Source organism: Choloepus didactylus, chromosome 2 (assembly GCF_015220235.1).
Source record: "Choloepus didactylus isolate mChoDid1 chromosome 2, mChoDid1.pri, whole genome shotgun sequence".
In the NCBI taxonomy this organism is placed as follows: domain Eukaryota; kingdom Metazoa; phylum Chordata; class Mammalia; order Pilosa; family Megalonychidae; genus Choloepus; species Choloepus didactylus.
The window spans coordinates 10,801,244-10,820,296 of record NC_051308.1 but is presented as its reverse complement, the minus strand read 5'-3'; the positions used below and the strand labels follow the sequence as shown (position 1 = coordinate 10,820,296).

The window sequence follows — 19,053 nt, the reverse complement described above, 5'->3', positions numbered from 1 at the left end:
AAGACCAGAAGAGACACAGCACCTAGAGCAGCTACTCAAAGAACTAAAGATGAACAATGAGACCATAGTACGGGATATGAAGGAAATCAAGAAGACCCTAGAAGAGCATAAAGAAGACATTGCAAGACTAAATAAAAAAATGGATGATCTTATGGAAATTAAAGAAACTGTTGACCAAATTAAAAAGATTCTGGACACTCATAGTACAAGACTAGAGGAAGTTGAACAACGAATCAGTGACCTGGAAGATGACAGAATGGAAAATGAAAGCATAAAAGAAAGAATGGGGAAAAAAATTGAAAAACTCGAAATGGACCTCAGGGATATGATAGATAATATGAAACGTCCGAATATAAGACTCATTGGTGTCCCAGAAGGGGAAGAAAAGGGTAAGGTCTAGGAAGAGTATTCAAAGAAATTGTTGGGGAAAACTTCCCAAATCTTCAAAACAACATAAATACACAAATCATAAATGCTCAGCGAACTCCAAATAGAATAAATCCAAAAAAACCCACTCCGAGACATATACTGATCACACTGTCAAACACAGAAGAGAAGGAGCAAGTTCTGAAAGCAGCAAGAGAAAAGCAATTCACCACATACAAAGGAAACAGCATAAGACTAAGTAGTGACTACTCAGCAGCTACCATGGAGGCAAGAAGGCAGTGGCACGATATATTTAAAATTCTGAGTGAGAGGAATTTCCAGCCAAGAATACTTTATCCAGCAAAGCTCTCCTTCAAATTTGAGGGAGAGCTTAAATTTTTCACAGACAAAGAAATGCTGAGAGAATTTGCTAACAAGAGACCTGCCCTACTGGAGATACTAAAGGGAGCCCTACAGACAGAGAAACAAAGACAGGACAGAGAGACTTGGAGAAAGGTTCAGTACTAAAGAGATTCGGTATGGGTACAATAAAGGATATTAATAGAGAGAGGGAAAAATATGGCAAACATAATCCAAAGGATAAGATGGCCGATTCAAGAAATGCCTTCACGGTTTTAACGTTGAATGTAAATGGATTAAACTCCCCAATTAAAAGATATAGATTCGCAGAATGGATCAAAAAATGAACCATCAATATGTTGCATACAAGAGACTCATCTTAGACACAGGGACACAAAGAAACTGAAAGTGAAAGGATGGAAAAATATATTTCATGCAAGCTACAGCCAAAAGAAAGCAGGTGTAGCAATATTAATCTCAGATAAAATAGACTTCAAATGCAGGGATGTTTTGAGAGACAAAGAAGGCCACTACATACTAATAAAAGGGGCAATTCAGCAAGAAGAATTAACAATCGTAAATGTCTATGCACCCAATCAAGGTGCCACAAAATACATGAGAGAAACACTGGCAAAACTAAAGGAAGCAATTGATGTTTCCACAATAATTGTGGGAGACTTCAACACATCACTCTCTCCTATAGATAGATCAACCAGACAGAAGACCAATAAGGAAATTGAAAACCTAAACAATCTGATAAATGAATTAGATTTAACAGACATCTACAGGACATTACATCCCAAATCACCAGGATACACATACTTTTCTAGTGCTCACGGAACTTTCTCCAGAATAGATCATATGCTGGGACATAAAACAAGCCTCAATAAATTTAAAAAGATTGAAATTATTCAAAGCACATTCTCTGACCACAATGGAATACAATTAGAAGTCAATAACCATCAGAGACTTAGAAAATTCACAAATACCTGGAGGTTAAACAACACACTCCTAAACAATCAGTGGGTTAAAGAAGAAATAGCAAGAGAAATTGCTAAATATATAGAGACGAATGAAAATGAGAACACAACATACCAAAACCTATGGGATGCAGCAAAAGCAGTGCTAAGGGGGAAAATTATAGCACTAAATGCATATATTAAAAAGGAAGAAAGAGCCAAAATCAAAGAACTAATGGATCAACTGAAGAAGCTAGAAAATGAACAGCAAACCAATCCTAAACCAAGTACAAGAAAAGAAATAACAAGGATTAAAGCAGAAATAAATGACATAGAGAACAAAAAACAATAGAGAGGATAAATATCACCAAAAGTTGGTTCTTTGAGAAGACCAACAAGATTGACAAGCCCCTAGCTAGACTGACAAAATCAAAAAGAGAGAAGACCCATATAAACAAAATAATGAATGAAAAAGGTGACATAACTGCAGATCCTGAAGAAATTAAAAAAATTATAAGAGGATATTATGAACAACTGTATGGCAACAAACTGGATAATGTAGAGGAAATGGACAATTTCCTGGAAACATATGAACAACCTAGACTGACCAGAGAAGAAATAGAAGACCTCAACCAACCCATCACAAGCAAAGAGATCCAATCAGTCATCAAAAATCTTCCCACAAATAAATGCCCAGGGCCAGATGGCTTCACAGGGGAATTCTACCAAACTTTCCAGAAAGAACTGGTACCAATCTTACTCAAACTCTTTCAAAACATTGAAAAAAATGGAACACTACCTAACTCATTTTAGGAAGCTAACATCAATCTAATACCAAAACCAGGCAAAGATGCTACAAAAAAGGAAAACTACCGGCCAATCTCCCTAATGAATATAGATGCAAAAATCCTCAACAAAATACTTGCAAATCGAATCCAAAGACACATTAAAAAAATCATACACCATGACCAAGTGGGGTTCATTCCAGGCATGCAAGGATGGTTCAACATAAGAAAAACAATCAATGTATTACAACACATTAAAAACTCGAAAGGGAAAAATCAATTGATCATCTCAATAGATGCTGGAAAAGCATTTGACAAAATCCAACATCCCTTTTTGATAAAAACACTTCAAAAGGTAGGAATTGAAGGAAACTTCCTCAACATGATAAAGAGCATATATGAAAAACCCACAGCCAGCATAGTACTCAATGGTGAGAGACTGAAAGCCTTCCCTCTAAGATCAGGAACAAGACAAGGATGCCCGCTGTCACCACTGTTATTCAACATTGTGCTGGAAGTGCTAGCCAGGGCAATCTGGCAAGACAAAGAAATAAAAGGCATCCAAATTGGAAAAGAAGAAGTAAAACTGTCATTGTTTGCAGATGATATGATCTTATATCTAGAAAACCCTGAGAAATCGACGATACAGCTACTAGAGCTAATAAACAAATTTAGCAAAGTAGCGGGATACAAGATTAATGCACATAAGTCAGTAATGTTTCTATATGCTAGAAATGAACAAACTGAAGAGACACTCAAGAAAAAGATACCATTTTCAATAGCAACTAAAAAAATCAAGTACCTAGGAATAAATTTAACCAAAGATGTAAAAGACCTATACAAAGAAAACTACATAACTCTACTAAAAGAAATAGAAGGGGACCTTAAAAGATGGAAAAATATTCCATGTTCATGGATAGGAAGGCTAAATGTCATTAAGATGTCAATTCTACCCAAACTCATCTACAGATTCAATGCAATCCCAATCAAAATTCCAACAACCTACTTTGCAGACTTGGAAAAGCTAGTTATCAAATTTATTTGGAAAGGGAAGATGCCTCGAATTGCTAAAGACACTCTAAAAAAGAAAAACGAAGTGGGAGGACTTACACTCCCTGACTTTGAAGCTTATTATAAAGCCACAGTTGCGAAAACAGCATGGTACTGGCACAAAGATAGACATATAGATCAATGGAATCGAATTGAGAATTCGGAGATAGACCCTCAGATCTATGGCCGACTGATCTTTGATAAGGCCCCCAAAGTCACCGAACTGAGCCATAATGGTCTTTTCAACAAATGGGGCTGGGAGAGTTGGATATCCATATCCAAAAGAATGAAAGAGGACCCCTACCTCACCCCCTACACAAAAATTAACTCAAAATGGACCAAAGATCTCAATATAAAAGAAAGTACCATTAAACTCCTAGAAGATAATGTAGGAAAACATCTTCAAGACCTTGTATTAGGAGGCCACTTCGTAGACTTTACACCCAAAGCACAAGCAACAAAAGAGAAAATAGATAAATGGGAACTCCTCAAGCTTAGAAGTTTCTGCACCTCAAAGGAATTTCTCAAAAAGGTAAAGAGGCAGCCAACTCAATGGGAAAAAATTTTTGGAAACCATGTATCTGACAAAAGACTGATATCTTGCATATACAAAGAAATCCTACAACTCAATGACAATAGTACGGACAGCCCAATTATAAAATGGGCAAAAGATATGAAAAGACAGTTCTCTGAAGAGGAAATACAAATGGCCAAGAAACACATGAAAAAATGTTCAGCTTCACTAGCTATTAGAGAGATGCAAATTAAGACCACAATGAGATACCATCTAACACCGGTTAGAATGGCTGCCATTAAACAAACAGGAAACTACAAATGCTGGAGGGGATGTGGAGAAATTGGAACTCTTATTCATTGTTGGTGGGACTGTATAATGGTTCAGCCACTCTGGAAGTCAGTCTGGCAGTTTCTTAGAAAACTAGATATAGAGTTACCATTCGATCCAGCGATTGCACTTCTCGGTATATACCCGGAAGATCGGAAAGCAGTGACACGAACAGATATCTGCAAGCCAATGTTCATAGCAGCATTATTCACAATTGCCAAGAGATGGAAACAACCCAAATGTCCTTCAACAGATGAGTGGATAAATAAAATGTGGTATATACACACGATGGAATACTACGCGGCAGTAAGAAGGAACGATCTGGTGAAACATATGACAACATGGATGAACCTTGAAGACATAATGCTGAGCGAAATAAGCCAGGCACAAAAAGAGAAATATTATATGCTACCACTAATGTGAACTTTGAAAAATGTAAAACAAATGGTTTATAATGTAGAATGTAGGGGAACTAGCAGTAGAGAGCAATTAAGGAAGGGGGAACAATAATCCAAGAAGAACAGATAAGCTATTTAACGTTCTGGGGATGCCCAGAAATGACTATGGTCTGTTAATTTCTGATGGATGTAGTAGGAACAAGTTCACTGAAATGTTGCTATATTATGTAACTTTCTTGGGGTAAAGTAGGAACATGTTGGAAGTTAAGCAGTTATCTTAGGTTAGTTGTCTTTTTCTTACTCCCTTGTTATGGTCTCTTTGAAATGTTCTTTTATTGTATGTTTGTTTTCTTTTTAACTTTTTTTTTCATACAGTTGATTTAAAAAAGACGGGAAAGTTAAAAAAAAAAAGAAAAAAGAAAAAAGACAAACAAGGAAAAAAAAAAAAAGATGTAGTGCCCCCTTGAGGAGCCTGTGGAGAATGCAGGGGTATTCGCCTACCCCACCTCCATGGTTGCTAACATGACCACAGACATAGGGGACTGGTGGTTTGATGGGTTGAGCCCTCTACCATAAGTTTTACCCTTGGGAAGACGGTTGCTGCATAGGAGAGGCTAGGCCTCCCTGTATTTGTGCCTAAGAGTCTCCTCCTGAATGCCTCTTTGTTGCTCAGATGTGGCCCTCTCTCTCTGGCTAAGCCAATTTGAAAGGTGAAATCACTGCCCTCCCCCCTACGTGGGATCAGACACCCAGGGAAGTGACTCTCCCTGGCAACGTGGAATATGACTCCCGGGGAGGAATGTAGACCCGGCATCGTGGGATGGAGAACATCTTCTTGACCAAAAGGGGGATGTGAAAGGAAATGAAATAAGCTTCAGTGGCAGAGAGATTCCAAAACCAGCCGAGAGATCACTCTGGTGGGCACTCCTACGCACACTTTAGACAACCTTTTTTAGGTTCTAAAGAATTGGGGTAGCTGGTGGTGGATACCTGAAACTATTAAACTACAACCCAGAACCCATGAATCTCGAAGACAGTTGTATAAAAATGTAGCTTATGAGGGGTGACAGTGGGATTGGGAATGCCATAAGGACCAAACTCCACTTTGTCTAGTTTATGGATGGATGTGTAGAAAAGTAGGGGAAGGAAACAAACAGACAAAGGTACCCAGTGTTCTTTTTTACTTCAATTGCTCTTTTTCACTCTAATTATTATTCTTGTTATTTTTGTGTGTGTGCTAATGAAGGTGTCAGGGATTGATTTAGGTGATGAATGTACAACTATGTAATGGTACTGTAAACAATCGAAAGTACGATTTGTTTTGTATGACTGCGTGGTATGTGAATATATCTCAGTAAAATGATGATAAAAAAAAAAAGGAAGCATAATACAATTTTTCTGTTAACTGTAGTCTCTAGTTTGCACTGATTGTACCTTTCCTCCAATCCCACCCCATTTTTAACACCTTACAGTGTTGACATTCATTTGTTCTGCCTCATGTAAAAACATATTTGTACCTTTTATCACAATTGTTGAACACTCTAGGTTTCACTGAGTTATACAGTCCCAGTCTTTATCTTTCCTCTTTCTTTCTGGTGACCCAAATGCTCCTGACCTTCCTCTTTCAACCATACTCACAGTCATCTTTGTTCAGTGTACTTACATTACTGTGTTACTATTCCCAAAATTGTGTTCCAAACCTCTTACTCCTGTCTTTTCCTTTTTGTCTGTAGTGCTCCCTTTAGTGTTTCCTTTAGAGCAGCTATCTTGTTCACAAACTTTGTTTATCAGAGAATATTTTAAGCTCTCTCTCATATTTGAAGGACAGTTTTGCCGGATATAGGATTCTTGGTTGGTGGTTTTCTTTTTCAGTATCTTAAATATATCACCCCACTTCCTTCTTGCGTCCATGGTTTCTATTGAGAAATCCACACACAGTCTTATCAAGCTTCCTTTGTATGTGATGGATTGCTTTTCTCTTGCTGCTTTCAGGATTCTCTCTTTATCTTTGAGGTTAATAATCTGATTATTAAGTGTCTTGGCATAGGCCTATTCAGATCTATTCTGTTTGGGGTATGTTGTGCTTCTTGGATCCATAATTTTATGTCTTTCATAAGAGCTGGGAGATTTTCATTGATTATTTCCTCTTTTATTGCTTCTGCCCCTTCTCCTTTCTCTTCTCCTTTTGGGACACCAATGACACGTACATTCCCGAATTTCATTTTGTCCTTAAGTTCACGGAGATGCTGCTCATATTTTTCCATTCTTTTCTCAATCTGTTCTTTTGTGTGTAGGCTTTCAGGTACCTTGTTCTCCAGTTCCTGAGTGTTCTCCTCTGCCTCTTGAGATCTGCTGTTTTATGTCTCCATTCTGCCTTTCATTTCCATAGAGTCTGTCAGTTATTTTTTTGAACTTTCAATTTCTACCTCATGTACGCCCACTGTTTTTGTTATATGCTTCATGTCTTTTGCCATATCTTCCCTAAACTTTCTGAATTGTTCCAGCACTAGTTGTTTTAATACCTGTATGTCAGTTGAAGTGTAAGTTTGTTCCTTTGACTGGGTCGTAACTTCACCCCTCCTAGTGTAGGTTGTAGTTTTCAGTTGTCTAGGCATCTTGCCTCCTTGGTTACCCCCATCAGGTTTCCCCAGACCAGAACTGGCTCAGGTCTTGGAAGGAGGCAATAGTTTCAAGTTTCCCTAAGGGTGTCTTAGAAGATTGATACACCCTGTGAAGCTTTAGGTCATGTGCTTTTCTGCCCAGCAGGTAGCACCTGTCAGCTTGTAGCTCCAGACTGGTGTAAGGAGGTGTGGCCCATGGCTGTTTTCCCCCAGGCTCTGGGGTCTGGTTCTCAATGGAATGCGGGTGGTAGAGCTTGGCACTGCCTCTTTCCTCTTAGGGAAGATATACCCCCTGGGGAGAGGTCATTAGCATTTAAATAGACTCTGACTCTGCTATCTCCACCCTTATCTGGATCAGAGCACTGGGAATTGAAAATGGCTGAGGTTTTCTCCACTGAGCCAAAAAAGGGACAGAAAGCCCCCCTTTAGGGTCAGTCTGTGGCCCCCCTCAGTTTTACCTGTCGGCCAGAGTCAGCACCCGGTCCTCTGAGCTCCCCCTCCCTCCCAGAGAAGTCCTCCAGCTCTCCAAGGTCAGTCATCAAAAGCCTCTGTCTGCTTGTTGGGGATTCATTGCTTCTATTGAGCATGTGCTAATTAAACCACCAGTTGGGGCTTAGCTGAGCTATATTTGCTTGCTCAGAGAGTGCTGCTCTCTAGCACAGCGAGGCTTTGCAGTTTGGGAGAGTGCTGCTGTCTGGCTCCACAAGGCTTTGCAGCTTGGGCTGTGGGGGGAGCGGGCTCCTGGTTCGGGTATGCAGTTTTTACTTACAGATTTTATGCTGCGATCTTGGGCATTCCTCCCAATTCAGGTTGGTATGTGATGAGTGGATGGTCACGTCTGTCCCCCCTGCAGTTACTCCAGATTATTTTCTAGTTGTTCCTGGCTGTTTATTAGTTGTTCCAGGGGGACTAATTTACTTCCACTCCTCTCTATGCCACCATCTTTTTTCTACTCCTGTGGGAAGCTTTTTGGTGACTGATTGGATCTCTTTGCTTGTGATTGTTTTGTTGATGTTTTCTATTTCTTCTCTGGTTAACCTAGGTTATTCATGTCTTCCCAGGAATTTATCCATTTCCTCCAAATTATCTAGTTTGTTGGCATACAGTTGTTCTTAGTACCCTCTTATGATTTTTTAAAATTTCTTTGGGATCCACCGTAATGTCCCCCCTCTCATTTACTATTTTGTTTATTATTTGGATCTTCTCTCTTTTTGACTTTGTCAGTCTAGCTAAGGGCTTGTCAATCTTGTTGATCTTCTCAAAGAACTAACTTTTGGTTTTATTCATTCTCTATTGTTTTTTTTTCTCTTTATCGTTTATTTCTGCTTTAATCCTTGTTATTTCTTTTTTTCTGCTAGCTTTAGGATTAGTTTGCTGATCATTTTCTAGCTTCTTTGTTCCATTAGTTCTTTGATTTTAGCTCTTTCTTCCTTTTTAGTGTAAGCATTTAGAGCTATAAATTTCCCCCTCAATACGGCCTTCACCACATCCCATAAGTTTTGATATGTCGTGTTCTCATTTTCATTCGTCTCTATATATTTAGCAATTTCTTCTTTGACCCACTAAATGTTTAGGAGTGTGTTGTTTAACCTCCAGGTATTTGTGAATGTTCTAGATCTTTGATGGTTATTGACTTCCATTGTGGTCAGTGAATGTGCACTTAATAATCTCAATCCTTTAAAATTTATTGAGGCTTGTTTTATGCGTCAGCATATGGTCCTGGAGAAAAGTTCCATGAGCACTAGAGAAGAATGTGTATCCTGGTTATTTGACATAATACTCTATATATGTCTGTTAAGTCTAATTCACTTATCACATTGTTTAGGTTCTCAATTTCCTTATTGGTCCACTGGTTGTTCTATCTATAGGAGAGAGTGATGTATTGAAATCTCCGACAATTATTCTGGAAACATCTTTTGCTTCCTTCAGTTTTGCCAATGTTTATCTCACATACTTTGGAGCACCTTGATTGGGTGCATAAACATTTATGATTGTTATTTCTCATTGGTAAATTGTCCCTTTTATCAGTATATAGTGTCCTTCTTTGTCTCTTATGACATCCTTGCATTTAAAGTCTATTTTATCTGAAATTATTGCTACCCCTGCTTTCTTTTGGTTGTAGGTTGCGTGGAATAATTTTTTCCATCCTTTCACTTTCAATTTCTTTGTGTCACTGAGTCTAAGATGAGTCTTTTGTAAGCAACATATCGATGGTTTGTATTTTTTAATCAATTCTGCCAATCTATATCTTTTAATTGAGGAGTTTAATCCATTCGCATTCAATGTTATTACTGTGTAGGCAGTTCTTGAATCAGCCATCTTATCTATCCTTTGGTTTTTATTTGGCAGATCTATTTTCCCCCCTCTTTGTTTCCTTTAGGGAACCCTTACTAAAATTCTTCAGTTCTGTGCCCTTCTCCAGGCCTCTCGTCTTTTTTTCTCAGCTGGTAGAGCTCCCTCTAGTATTTCCTGTAGGGCAGGTTTCTTATTACATATTCTCTCGGCATTTGTTTGTCTGTGAAGATTTTAAGGTCTCTCTCAATTTTGAAGGACAGCTTTGCTAATTTTTGGCTGACAATTTTTCTCTTTCAGAACTTTAATTATGTCATACCACTGCCTTTTCGCCTCCATGGTGCCTGCTAAGTGGTCACTATTTAGTCTTACGTTGTTTCCCTTGTATGTGGTCAATCACTTCTCCCTTGCTGCTTTCAGAACTTTCTCCTTCTCCTCAGCATTTGACAGTCTGGTCAGAATGTGTCTCAGAGTGGGTTTATTTGGCTTTATTCTATTTGGAGTTTGTTGGGCATGTATGAGTTGCATATTTATGTTGCTTAGAGGGGTTGGGAAGTTTTCCCCAACAATGTCTTCGAATACTCCTCCTAGCCTGTTACTCTTCTCTTCACCTTCTGGACACTGATAGTTCTTATATTTGTGTGCTTTATGTTGTCCATCCTTTCCGAGGTCTATTTCACATTTACCATGTTTTTTACTGTTTGTTCTTTCACTTTCTGTCAATTGTTTTGTTCACTAATTCTTTCCTCTACCTCTTCAAATCTGGTCTTGTGTGTCTCAAGAATCTTTTTAATTTGATCAGAATATTTTATTTTCATAAGATCCACTAGTTTCAAATTTACCCTTGCAAATTCTTCTTTATGCTCTTTTAGGGTCCTCTTCATGTCCTTTATATCCTGTGCCATGATATTGATGTGTGTGAGTACTTCTTTTGATTAATTGCTCCAAGTTCTATGTCTTCTCTGGCTTTTTAATTTGGGCATTTGGGTTATACATATATTATGGTTTCTTCATATGCTTTATTGTTTTCTGTTGTTTTTGGACTCTTGGCATTTGTTTATCTTAATAGTGTTCTTTTAGGATATGCAGGATTATTTGAATACTTATAATGTGGCAGAGCTGCAGCTTGGTGACTTGCACTTTCCCTGACCTACCAGCAGATGGTGCTCCTGAGTCACCTCTTACCCTCAAGCCAGTTCTCCCCAACTTCATTTATGCACTGAGTGGGGTCCAAACCATGGGGAGGTCCAATCAGTGCACCAATTTTATGTGTGCACTGGGGACTGCCAGCTCTGGGGGTGGGGGGGTGGGGGGGGTGGTGTGCCCTGTGTAGTTTGGCAGGGAGTCTGCTCCAGAACACAGTGGTCCCAGCTATTCCCAGGGCTGCGGGTGGAGTACTCTGGGGCTGCAGACCTGTGCTTCTCGCCCTCCAGTTCCTGTCTGCCAGGTGCTCATGAGTCCCTGGGATTGGGGGAGGGTTCCTAGCACTTCCCTGTGGCACTCCTGCCTCTAGGCCATTCACATCATGGGCTTCTGTGGAGGAAGAGTTGGTGCTGTCACGAGCCCGCCAAATCCCAATTTCCTCAGGGAAGCTCTTGGCCATCGTGCTGTGAAGGGGTGTCTCCCAGCCAGCTGCACAGATGGCTGCACGGGGCATTGACACTACCCCCTTCCGTGATTGTCTCCCTGTTGCAGTGGCCACTCCCTGGTACAGGGCCTCTTAACTGCGGGTCTGTGAAGGTTATCACCCAGGCCAGGTACTGAGGAGGGTTCCCAGGGCATGGAAGTGTCCTCCCCACCACATACTGTGGCTCCAGCTGCCCATTCCCTGGCTGCACTCGGGCTGAACACTCACTCGTCTCCGAACGCAGCCTCTCAGTTTCTCCAAGTGCACAGTCACTATGGGTGTAGAAGTCCCTGTCCAGCTGGTGGCACCCTGGAACTGCTGTTCTGGAGCACTTTCTGTCCTTTATCTAGTGTTTTTCATGGAGGAGACTTTTGCTCTCTCTCTCCTAATGCACCATCTTGGAGCTCTCTGCTTTCTAAATAACAAACCCAAATGTTTTAAATGATGACAGCTTAACATTTGCAGTATAAATACAGGTAGAACTAAATAGCAGTGATGGCTGACTTCACATAGATAAACTCACAGAGGACAATTTCATTGTTGTTAGTGACCTTTTCACTGTTGGGCGAGGGAGCCAGAAAGGGACAGTTGGTGTGAGACCCAAGTTTGACTGTCAATTTCGCCAGACACATTAGTTGCCCAAACATTGTTTAATAATTGAATGGCTTAGGTATTCCTAGTTATGGCAGTGTTAACAATTTGCAAAGAGGAAATGAACAATTGCAGAAATTAAGCAGAGAAAATAGGGGTTATTCCTAACTCCAAAATGTAGTATGTTGCATCAGTCCAATAAACAGTTACAAGTTCTTGCTTTAAAGAATTGGATAGCAAAATGTGGGGGATCAATAGCCTCCTGTCCATTTCTGCTGTTTTTCTTTTGCTCAGAAAGTCCATTGCATTCAGAAGTGACGAACTTCTTAGGAAGCTCAGAGCTGCTGGTGTCGGGGACAGGCCGATGATCTGGGTATCTCATAGCATGGGAGGTAAGCACGGTTTCATTTTTGCAAAGTGAGCGTTGTGAGGCTGTCAGCCATGTGGTGGACCTGAAATTACTGCGTCTCTCAGTTTTAACTAATAGCAGCCCTTGTTATTTCCTAAATTAATGTTTTGGCTAGGACTAGGAGTTTCTAAATTACTCTCCTTCTATGCTGTTTCTTTCTCTAGAAGGGGACAATTAGAAACAAATCATAGAAAAGGGCAGAGTTTGACAATTTAATGTTTCCTTATGGTAATAAATAAAAATCAGAAGCAGACTCTGGCTTGTTTAAGCCCTACTTGTGACTACCTTCTCAGCATTCCTGGCTGGTCACGGGGGCTCCCTTTCTTCCCTCACTATTGCAGAGGCCACTGTTGCTTTCAGCCCCCTGCCCCTGTGACATCTGCTGCTGCTCTCCCTGTCCTAGGGCTGGCTTTTGAAACCAGATATCCTGCTCCTAGAAGCCCATTGTCCCCTCCCCCAATCCAGCTCCAACTCTTCACCATCCACAGACCTAGGGCTGTAGTCTCTCCATCTGGGCTTGATGTTGAGAGAAGGGTGGATGGAGCCCCTTGTGTCCGCAAAGATCCCATTACCCTATATGTGATCTTTGTGTTCACTGTAGGATCTTAACCCTGGGGTCGTGGGATAGAAGACAAGGTGCTTCTCCCATGGAAGCTTTGTTTTCTGGGGCAGATAAGCGTGAGGGGTCGTTAGTGGGCTGTCACGGCAGGATGGAGCCAGGAGCACCTGACCCAGGCAGCAGCCACCCTTCCCTCCCTGGGACAGTGTGGCCTCTGACGCGGGCAACCTCCTTACAAACGCGTTTCCAGCACCTCAGCTGGTCGTAGGCTTGTTCACTGTTCTCTCCAGGAGCAGGACCATTGTTAGCAAATGTTACTGTTTTGAGGCCCTGTTTAATCTACTACAGAGAATTATTGGTTAAACTTTAAAAAAGCATCTTTCTCTGTATTTGTTTTGTAACCCCCCCTTTTTTTTATAATAGTGGGAAAGAAAATAACTTATGCATTTTTTTTCTTTCTTCTGTGCGGCTAGGTCTTCTTGTCAAAAAGATGCTGTTGGAAGCCTCTAAGAAGCCAGAAATGAGTACTGTTATAAACAACACCAGGGGAATGATTTTTTACAGTGTTCCTCATCATGGATCCCATTTGGCTGAGTACTCTGTTAATGTTCGCTATCTTCTTTTTCCCTCCTTGGAAGTCAAAGAACTCAGCAAAGGTAAGGCTTATTTTCTAACACCAAGGAAACTGGGGTTATAGTAACATCATATACAGGAGAAGGGGACGAAAGATGGTGTCTTCCTTGAATAAATTGGTAGGGTTTTGTTTTTAAGGTTTGAACAAAGAAATGATTTAAAGCAGTATTTCTTTCTGTAAGCTCTTTGAGGGGAGAGTGCCTGTCTTACTCATCTTTTTATCCCTAGATGCTTTGGTAGATCCTAGATAAATTTCTGGAGTAACCAACTTTTTTTAACTTCCATGTAGCACCTAGAATTCTGGTGTGTTTTCTGCTTAAGAATAAAACAAAGAAGAATTACAAAAAAGAAAAAAATTACTAAAGTAGTTCAGTCAACACAGAAAAGAATAAAAAGTCACTCTCCATCTCCATTTCCACTTTCCAGAAATAACCATTAACACTTTGCTGTGACAACTGCCAGGCCTTTTTCTGTGGACCCACAACTAACCATAGATTAACTTTTTAAAAATGTTGGAAAATACCGTACATATTGTTCTGTGCCTTCCCAATTTTACTTATTTTTACTATATTATAGCAAACAAAAGGCATTTAGACTGAGGGGTGTCTCCCGTCAGGAGCTTATTGGCTAACATTAAAGAGGGCCTATGGGAAAAGTATATAGAAACTAGTCATATGGTATAGAATTAGTTGTACATATCTGTATTTGTATATGAATTGTGCTCAGGATACCTGTGGAAAATTTTGGGGGAGGTGGACTTGATGTTTGATACCCTCTCTTTTTATCCTTAAGCCATTATTTTGATGAAGTATAGTAATACTTTGAATACTAGCTTCAGTATGATTTAAAATTAGAAAAATTATTTACTCTTGTAGAAATCCAAATTTCTAGTGAGCTGCATTTTTTCATGAGTTTGAGCATATAAGATTTTCAGCATATTAATTCATAACGTACTATACTCAGTTGGCGTAAGCATTTCCTCTCTCTAAAACTCCTGTTAATCAGAATTTGGAGCCTTAATATGCCAGTTGTCTTCTTGCTCATATTTTCTCTTTGTTTACATTATGGAGAGTTCCTTGCACTAAACTTCTGTTGATTTTTTTTTCTCCATGAGCTCTTTCTGTTCTCTGATTGATCTTTACTCATACCATCCTCCTCTTGTTTTATGGAGGTATTGTGTTTTCAAATCATCCTAAAAATATGAATTAGAGGGTTTTAAAAAGTTCCTTTTCACTGCTTCATTGGGTTGTTTCCTCTGTAGTCAGGTTTGCTTACCTGTTCTGTGTCTTGTAGGTTGTAGGCTTTCCTCTAGTATCTGGTGCATCTTGGTTGCTTTTTCATATTTAAGAATGGGGGGATAGAAAGGGGCGAGCATTCAGATGGGAGACAGGCTCTGCTGATGAGAGGCTATGCTTCAGGGTTGGCCTGGGGCGCAGGCTCCACACACCAAGTTTCCCGGGGGTACTGGATCCTGCCGTCCAGTAATGGGATGAAATCTGATGACCATCCTCTCAGTTCTTAGCTGCTTTCATCCCTTTACTCTCAGTGTAACGGCTTCTTGGGAGAGAAAACAAACATGCAAGGAAGTCACCACCTTGAATCTGAACCCTCGTTCCTGTCTAAATTTGAAAAGTTAATGCATTTTATTATGAAGTGGGTAAACAGAACTTGTTAAGAGTATTGTTCTCTGTGATTTTGCAGATTCTCCTGCACTTAAAACACTACAGGATGACTTTTTGGCATTTGCTAAAGGCAAAAATTTCCAGGTGCTGAATTTTGTAGAAACACTCCCAACCACTATTGGCAGCATGCTTAAACTCCATGTGGTATCTGTGGAATCAGCAGGTATTTTTTCTTTTGAAACTCATTGGCCATTATATGCATAGTTGGTGATAAACCAGCATTTAATCATAAATGTCAGTTTTTTTACATCTAGTTCCTCAGGTTCAGGAGACAGTTTTATGATGATCTAGATTCTAATTCTATTCTTTTCAGCCTCTGGTAAAACTTTTCTGCAAATATATAACCTTGGCATTACACCCTGCCCTTCCTTCTTTTAAGTGATTAGATGACAAAGGTTAATTGGCTAATTCTGAGTTCAGTCAACACTGAGCTTTACTGCATTAATGAATACAAAACCCTTCTATCAGAGAGATTGAAAGGACCGTTTCTTTTAACAGATTGACAGCTGCATGTAAATCAACTAAAGGCTTTGAAAATTTGGTAAATGGAAAATATTTGGGGAATATTCAATAAGCAAAGATTCTGATGGGGGGAAAAACAAACTAGTGTTCAAGTACAATTCCTTCATAATCCCAGGGTTGAGGGAAATGGCCAATACATGCTACTGTGGCTTTCTGTAATAGATTGTAGGCTCTTTTAGGGCAGGGCCTACATCTCAACACTCTTTATAGCATCCTGCGTTACTCTGTGCTTAGTAGATGCCACATAAATTCCATGACCTGAAATGGCTTTCCCCTCTCTGGGCTGACTCCTCAGCTTGCAAGTCATCTCTGGGAACCCTTTTCTGATCACCTCTGAGGCTGCGGCAGGTGCTGTCCTTGGAGCCTCAACCACAAGGTGTGCATCTGTAATACCTGCCAAATGAGTCTTCAGTCTGCAGGATGACTTTTGTCCTAACTTATTGTATGCTATCTTAATACAAAGAAAAAATGCTTAATACTTCGTTGGAGAACTTAAAGCAGCTTTACCTTAAAGTAATATGCCATAGCACAAGGAGTTACTCTTTCATAGTTGAAGAACTTGAGTTCAAAGACAGCTGCCAGATGTTTAAAAAGAAGGTTGAAGCAAAAGCAGAATTAAGACACAGCCTTGTCATGACTCTGTCCACCCCCTTCCATGTCACCAGGAGGTTTGTCTTCTTTTATACCCCCTGCTTGCATTCCGCACCTAGCTTGCCTTACTGGGGACCTCTTCTCACTTTCATCTAGATGGACATTGGTAAACGGAAACATCAGAAATTCTTCCAAGTCTCTCAAGCAATCAAGCACTAAATCATCTCCCCAACACCTCACTCCCCTCCGCCCCCCTGGTGGCTTGGTCATGGAGTTTGGGGATAGAATGGGCCACATGTGAGATGTTCGCAGTCTCCTCATAAAGCCCCTAGTACAGACATTGGTTTTACTAATAATTCACTAGTAACCCACACACGCAGGAAGGTTTGAGACTCTGCTCGCTGTTACATTAGAGGAAGTAGGGCAGGGCACCACAAAGAACTTATGAAAAGCCTAGAACTCCGTTCTTGCATGAATTGTCAGGTATAATTTAACCAGGCAAACTTCAAGTTCCTTTATCTTATAAAAGTATCTTATCACAACTAAACCAACGTTTATAACTACCCATTTGGCTTCCTTCAGTATTGGCAAGGGGGAAGTTCATATTTACTCAGCTTTTATTGATATTTTTGTTTTCTTCAGATTTAGGTATTGGAGATCTAATTCCTGTGGATGTTAACCATTTAAACATTTGTAAGCCAAAGAAAAAGGATGCTTTTTTGTATCAACGTACCTTACAATTCATCCGTGAAACTTTAGCCAAAGACCTTGAAAACTAAGCCGTCATCTTCTGTTTTTCATATGTGAACACATGGCAAGAAATCTTGTGGTTTTTTTTTTTTTTTTTTTTTTAAAGCTCCAAGCAACCATGCAAGCATAGTGATGATGGCATCAACACAGTCTGGAATATGTTACAGGCAGCAGAACACTGTTCTCAGTTCAGGAACTGGAAAGCAGAGAAATAGCAGTCAAAGGATGAAGGACTAAGATTCCTTCAACTTACGAGAAATGCCTTGTGTGCCTGTTTGTTCCCCAGTGTTGTGCCTACAGGCAGGGATGGGAGCTGCCAGGGATGAGAATAACCTTTCTCATCCATGACTGGTTCTGGGCTCACACTGGGAGGGGCACTGGTGGTGCTGAAAGGAGAACCATCGTCAACTCATCACAAAAATGCTGCTTGCAGAGTACCTAAAATGGAGAGAAGGATGAACCAGAACATAAAAGAGACAGACTGGTTTTTTTCCTAGGGATCCATGTGCTGTGAATTTTTAAAACATAGTGTAAATCGTCTACTGCTTTATCATTAACTTGTTATGCATGGCTCAGTTTTGTTCTGTGTTTTTATTTTCATATTGCTGAGAACAAATCTTTTTTTTTTTTTAATATTTATATGAATTCTTTCCAGGCTGTGGCTACCTATACTTATAATTTGTCCCAGATAAGGATAAAGTAGCTAATCCATTATTGATCATAGTATGAAATAAAACTTCTAAGCCATTATATATATTAATAATAATAAGAGCCTCAGATTTTATTTAGCTAAATGTATCTTTCTTGTTCACTGGAAGTAGTATTAATTGACCTGGAACATGTGAGAAATAGGAAATCATGTTGGTGGGCTTTTCAAAAAAGTAATTTTAATAATCAAGCTATCACTGACATATAATAAAATCCATCCTTTTTAAGTGTACAGTTCATTAGTATATTCAGAGTTGTGTATTAGTTATATCACTAATTTCAGAATATTTTCATTACTCCCAAACAAGTAACCCTATATCCATTAGCAGTCACTCTCCAGTCCCCTCTTCTCCCAGCTCCTGGCAACCACTAATCTATTTAGGGGCATTTCCTATTAAAGGAATCATACAATAAGGCCTTTTGTGACCAGCTTCTTTCATTTAACATGTTTTCAAAAAGTTTATCCATGAGGCAGTACTTCTATTTTTAGCTGAATAATAGTCCATTGTATGGATGTGCCGCATTTAGTTTATCTGTTCCTCAGTTACTGGACATTTGAGTTCTTGCCATTTTGGGGCTATTATGAATAATGCTGCTATTAAGATTCATATACAAATTTTTGTGTGGGTATATATTTTCCGTTCTCTTGCGTATACGCCTAGGAAGGGAATTGCAAAGTCATACGGTAAGTCTGTGTTTAACTTTCAGAAAATGGTGGATTTTATAGAATGGGATAGTCAAAGCTAAAACTAGGGTACTATACCATCTGAAGGTAAACTGGGGTCATCCACCAGTAAGCCCTAAGAACAACTAATGTTTACTTTTGCAACAACACAAGTGACTTAACTACTGGTTTTATTGTGTAGATACAGTGAATATTTGAGGCATTCCCCCCTGAGTTTTCATCTCTCTGTAATATGAAAGACTTCTGTGTGATTTGGTTTTTGATATTTGGTGTAAAAATTATATCCATGAGAAAAATGTAAACATAGTCAATAAATGTCATTTTAAAGTACTTACAGAACTGAATGTGCGCTTCATGTTGGAGGTTGAACATTCCCCAAATGGTTCAAATCTTTAAGAAATCTGCTTTATAAAAAGTGGTGTTTTATTATAAATTATCTAAGGCAGAAGGCAAAATTAGCTTAGTGTCAAGAAATTTCCAAATTTAGAACTAGTCATTCTTGTAAAAATGCCAGTTCTTCAGCTGGGCCCTGGAAGTTAGAACAGTGTCATGGAGTTTAACTTCTGGTCCCAGAGTCTGGAAACACTAAGCTTATTAGAACCTTAGATTTTTAGTTTAATC

At 39.6% G+C, this 19,053-nt stretch overlaps 1 protein-coding gene across 1 annotated transcript in view; it reads left to right on the top strand.

Annotated features, from left to right (window-relative positions):
• Positions 1-18,768, top strand: part of SERAC1 (serine active site containing 1) — a 32,010-nt gene extending 13,242 nt beyond the window's left edge. The window contains exons 5-8 of the mRNA XM_037820515.1: positions 12,188-12,285; positions 13,335-13,517; positions 15,196-15,339; positions 16,932-18,768. Of these exons, the coding sequence (XP_037676443.1) occupies positions 12,188-12,285; positions 13,335-13,517; positions 15,196-15,339; positions 16,932-17,068 (562 nt within the window). The 3' untranslated portion in view covers positions 17,069-18,768. The remainder of the gene's footprint in view (positions 1-12,187; positions 12,286-13,334; positions 13,518-15,195; positions 15,340-16,931) is intronic.
• The last annotated feature ends 285 nt before the right edge of the window (positions 18,769-19,053 follow it).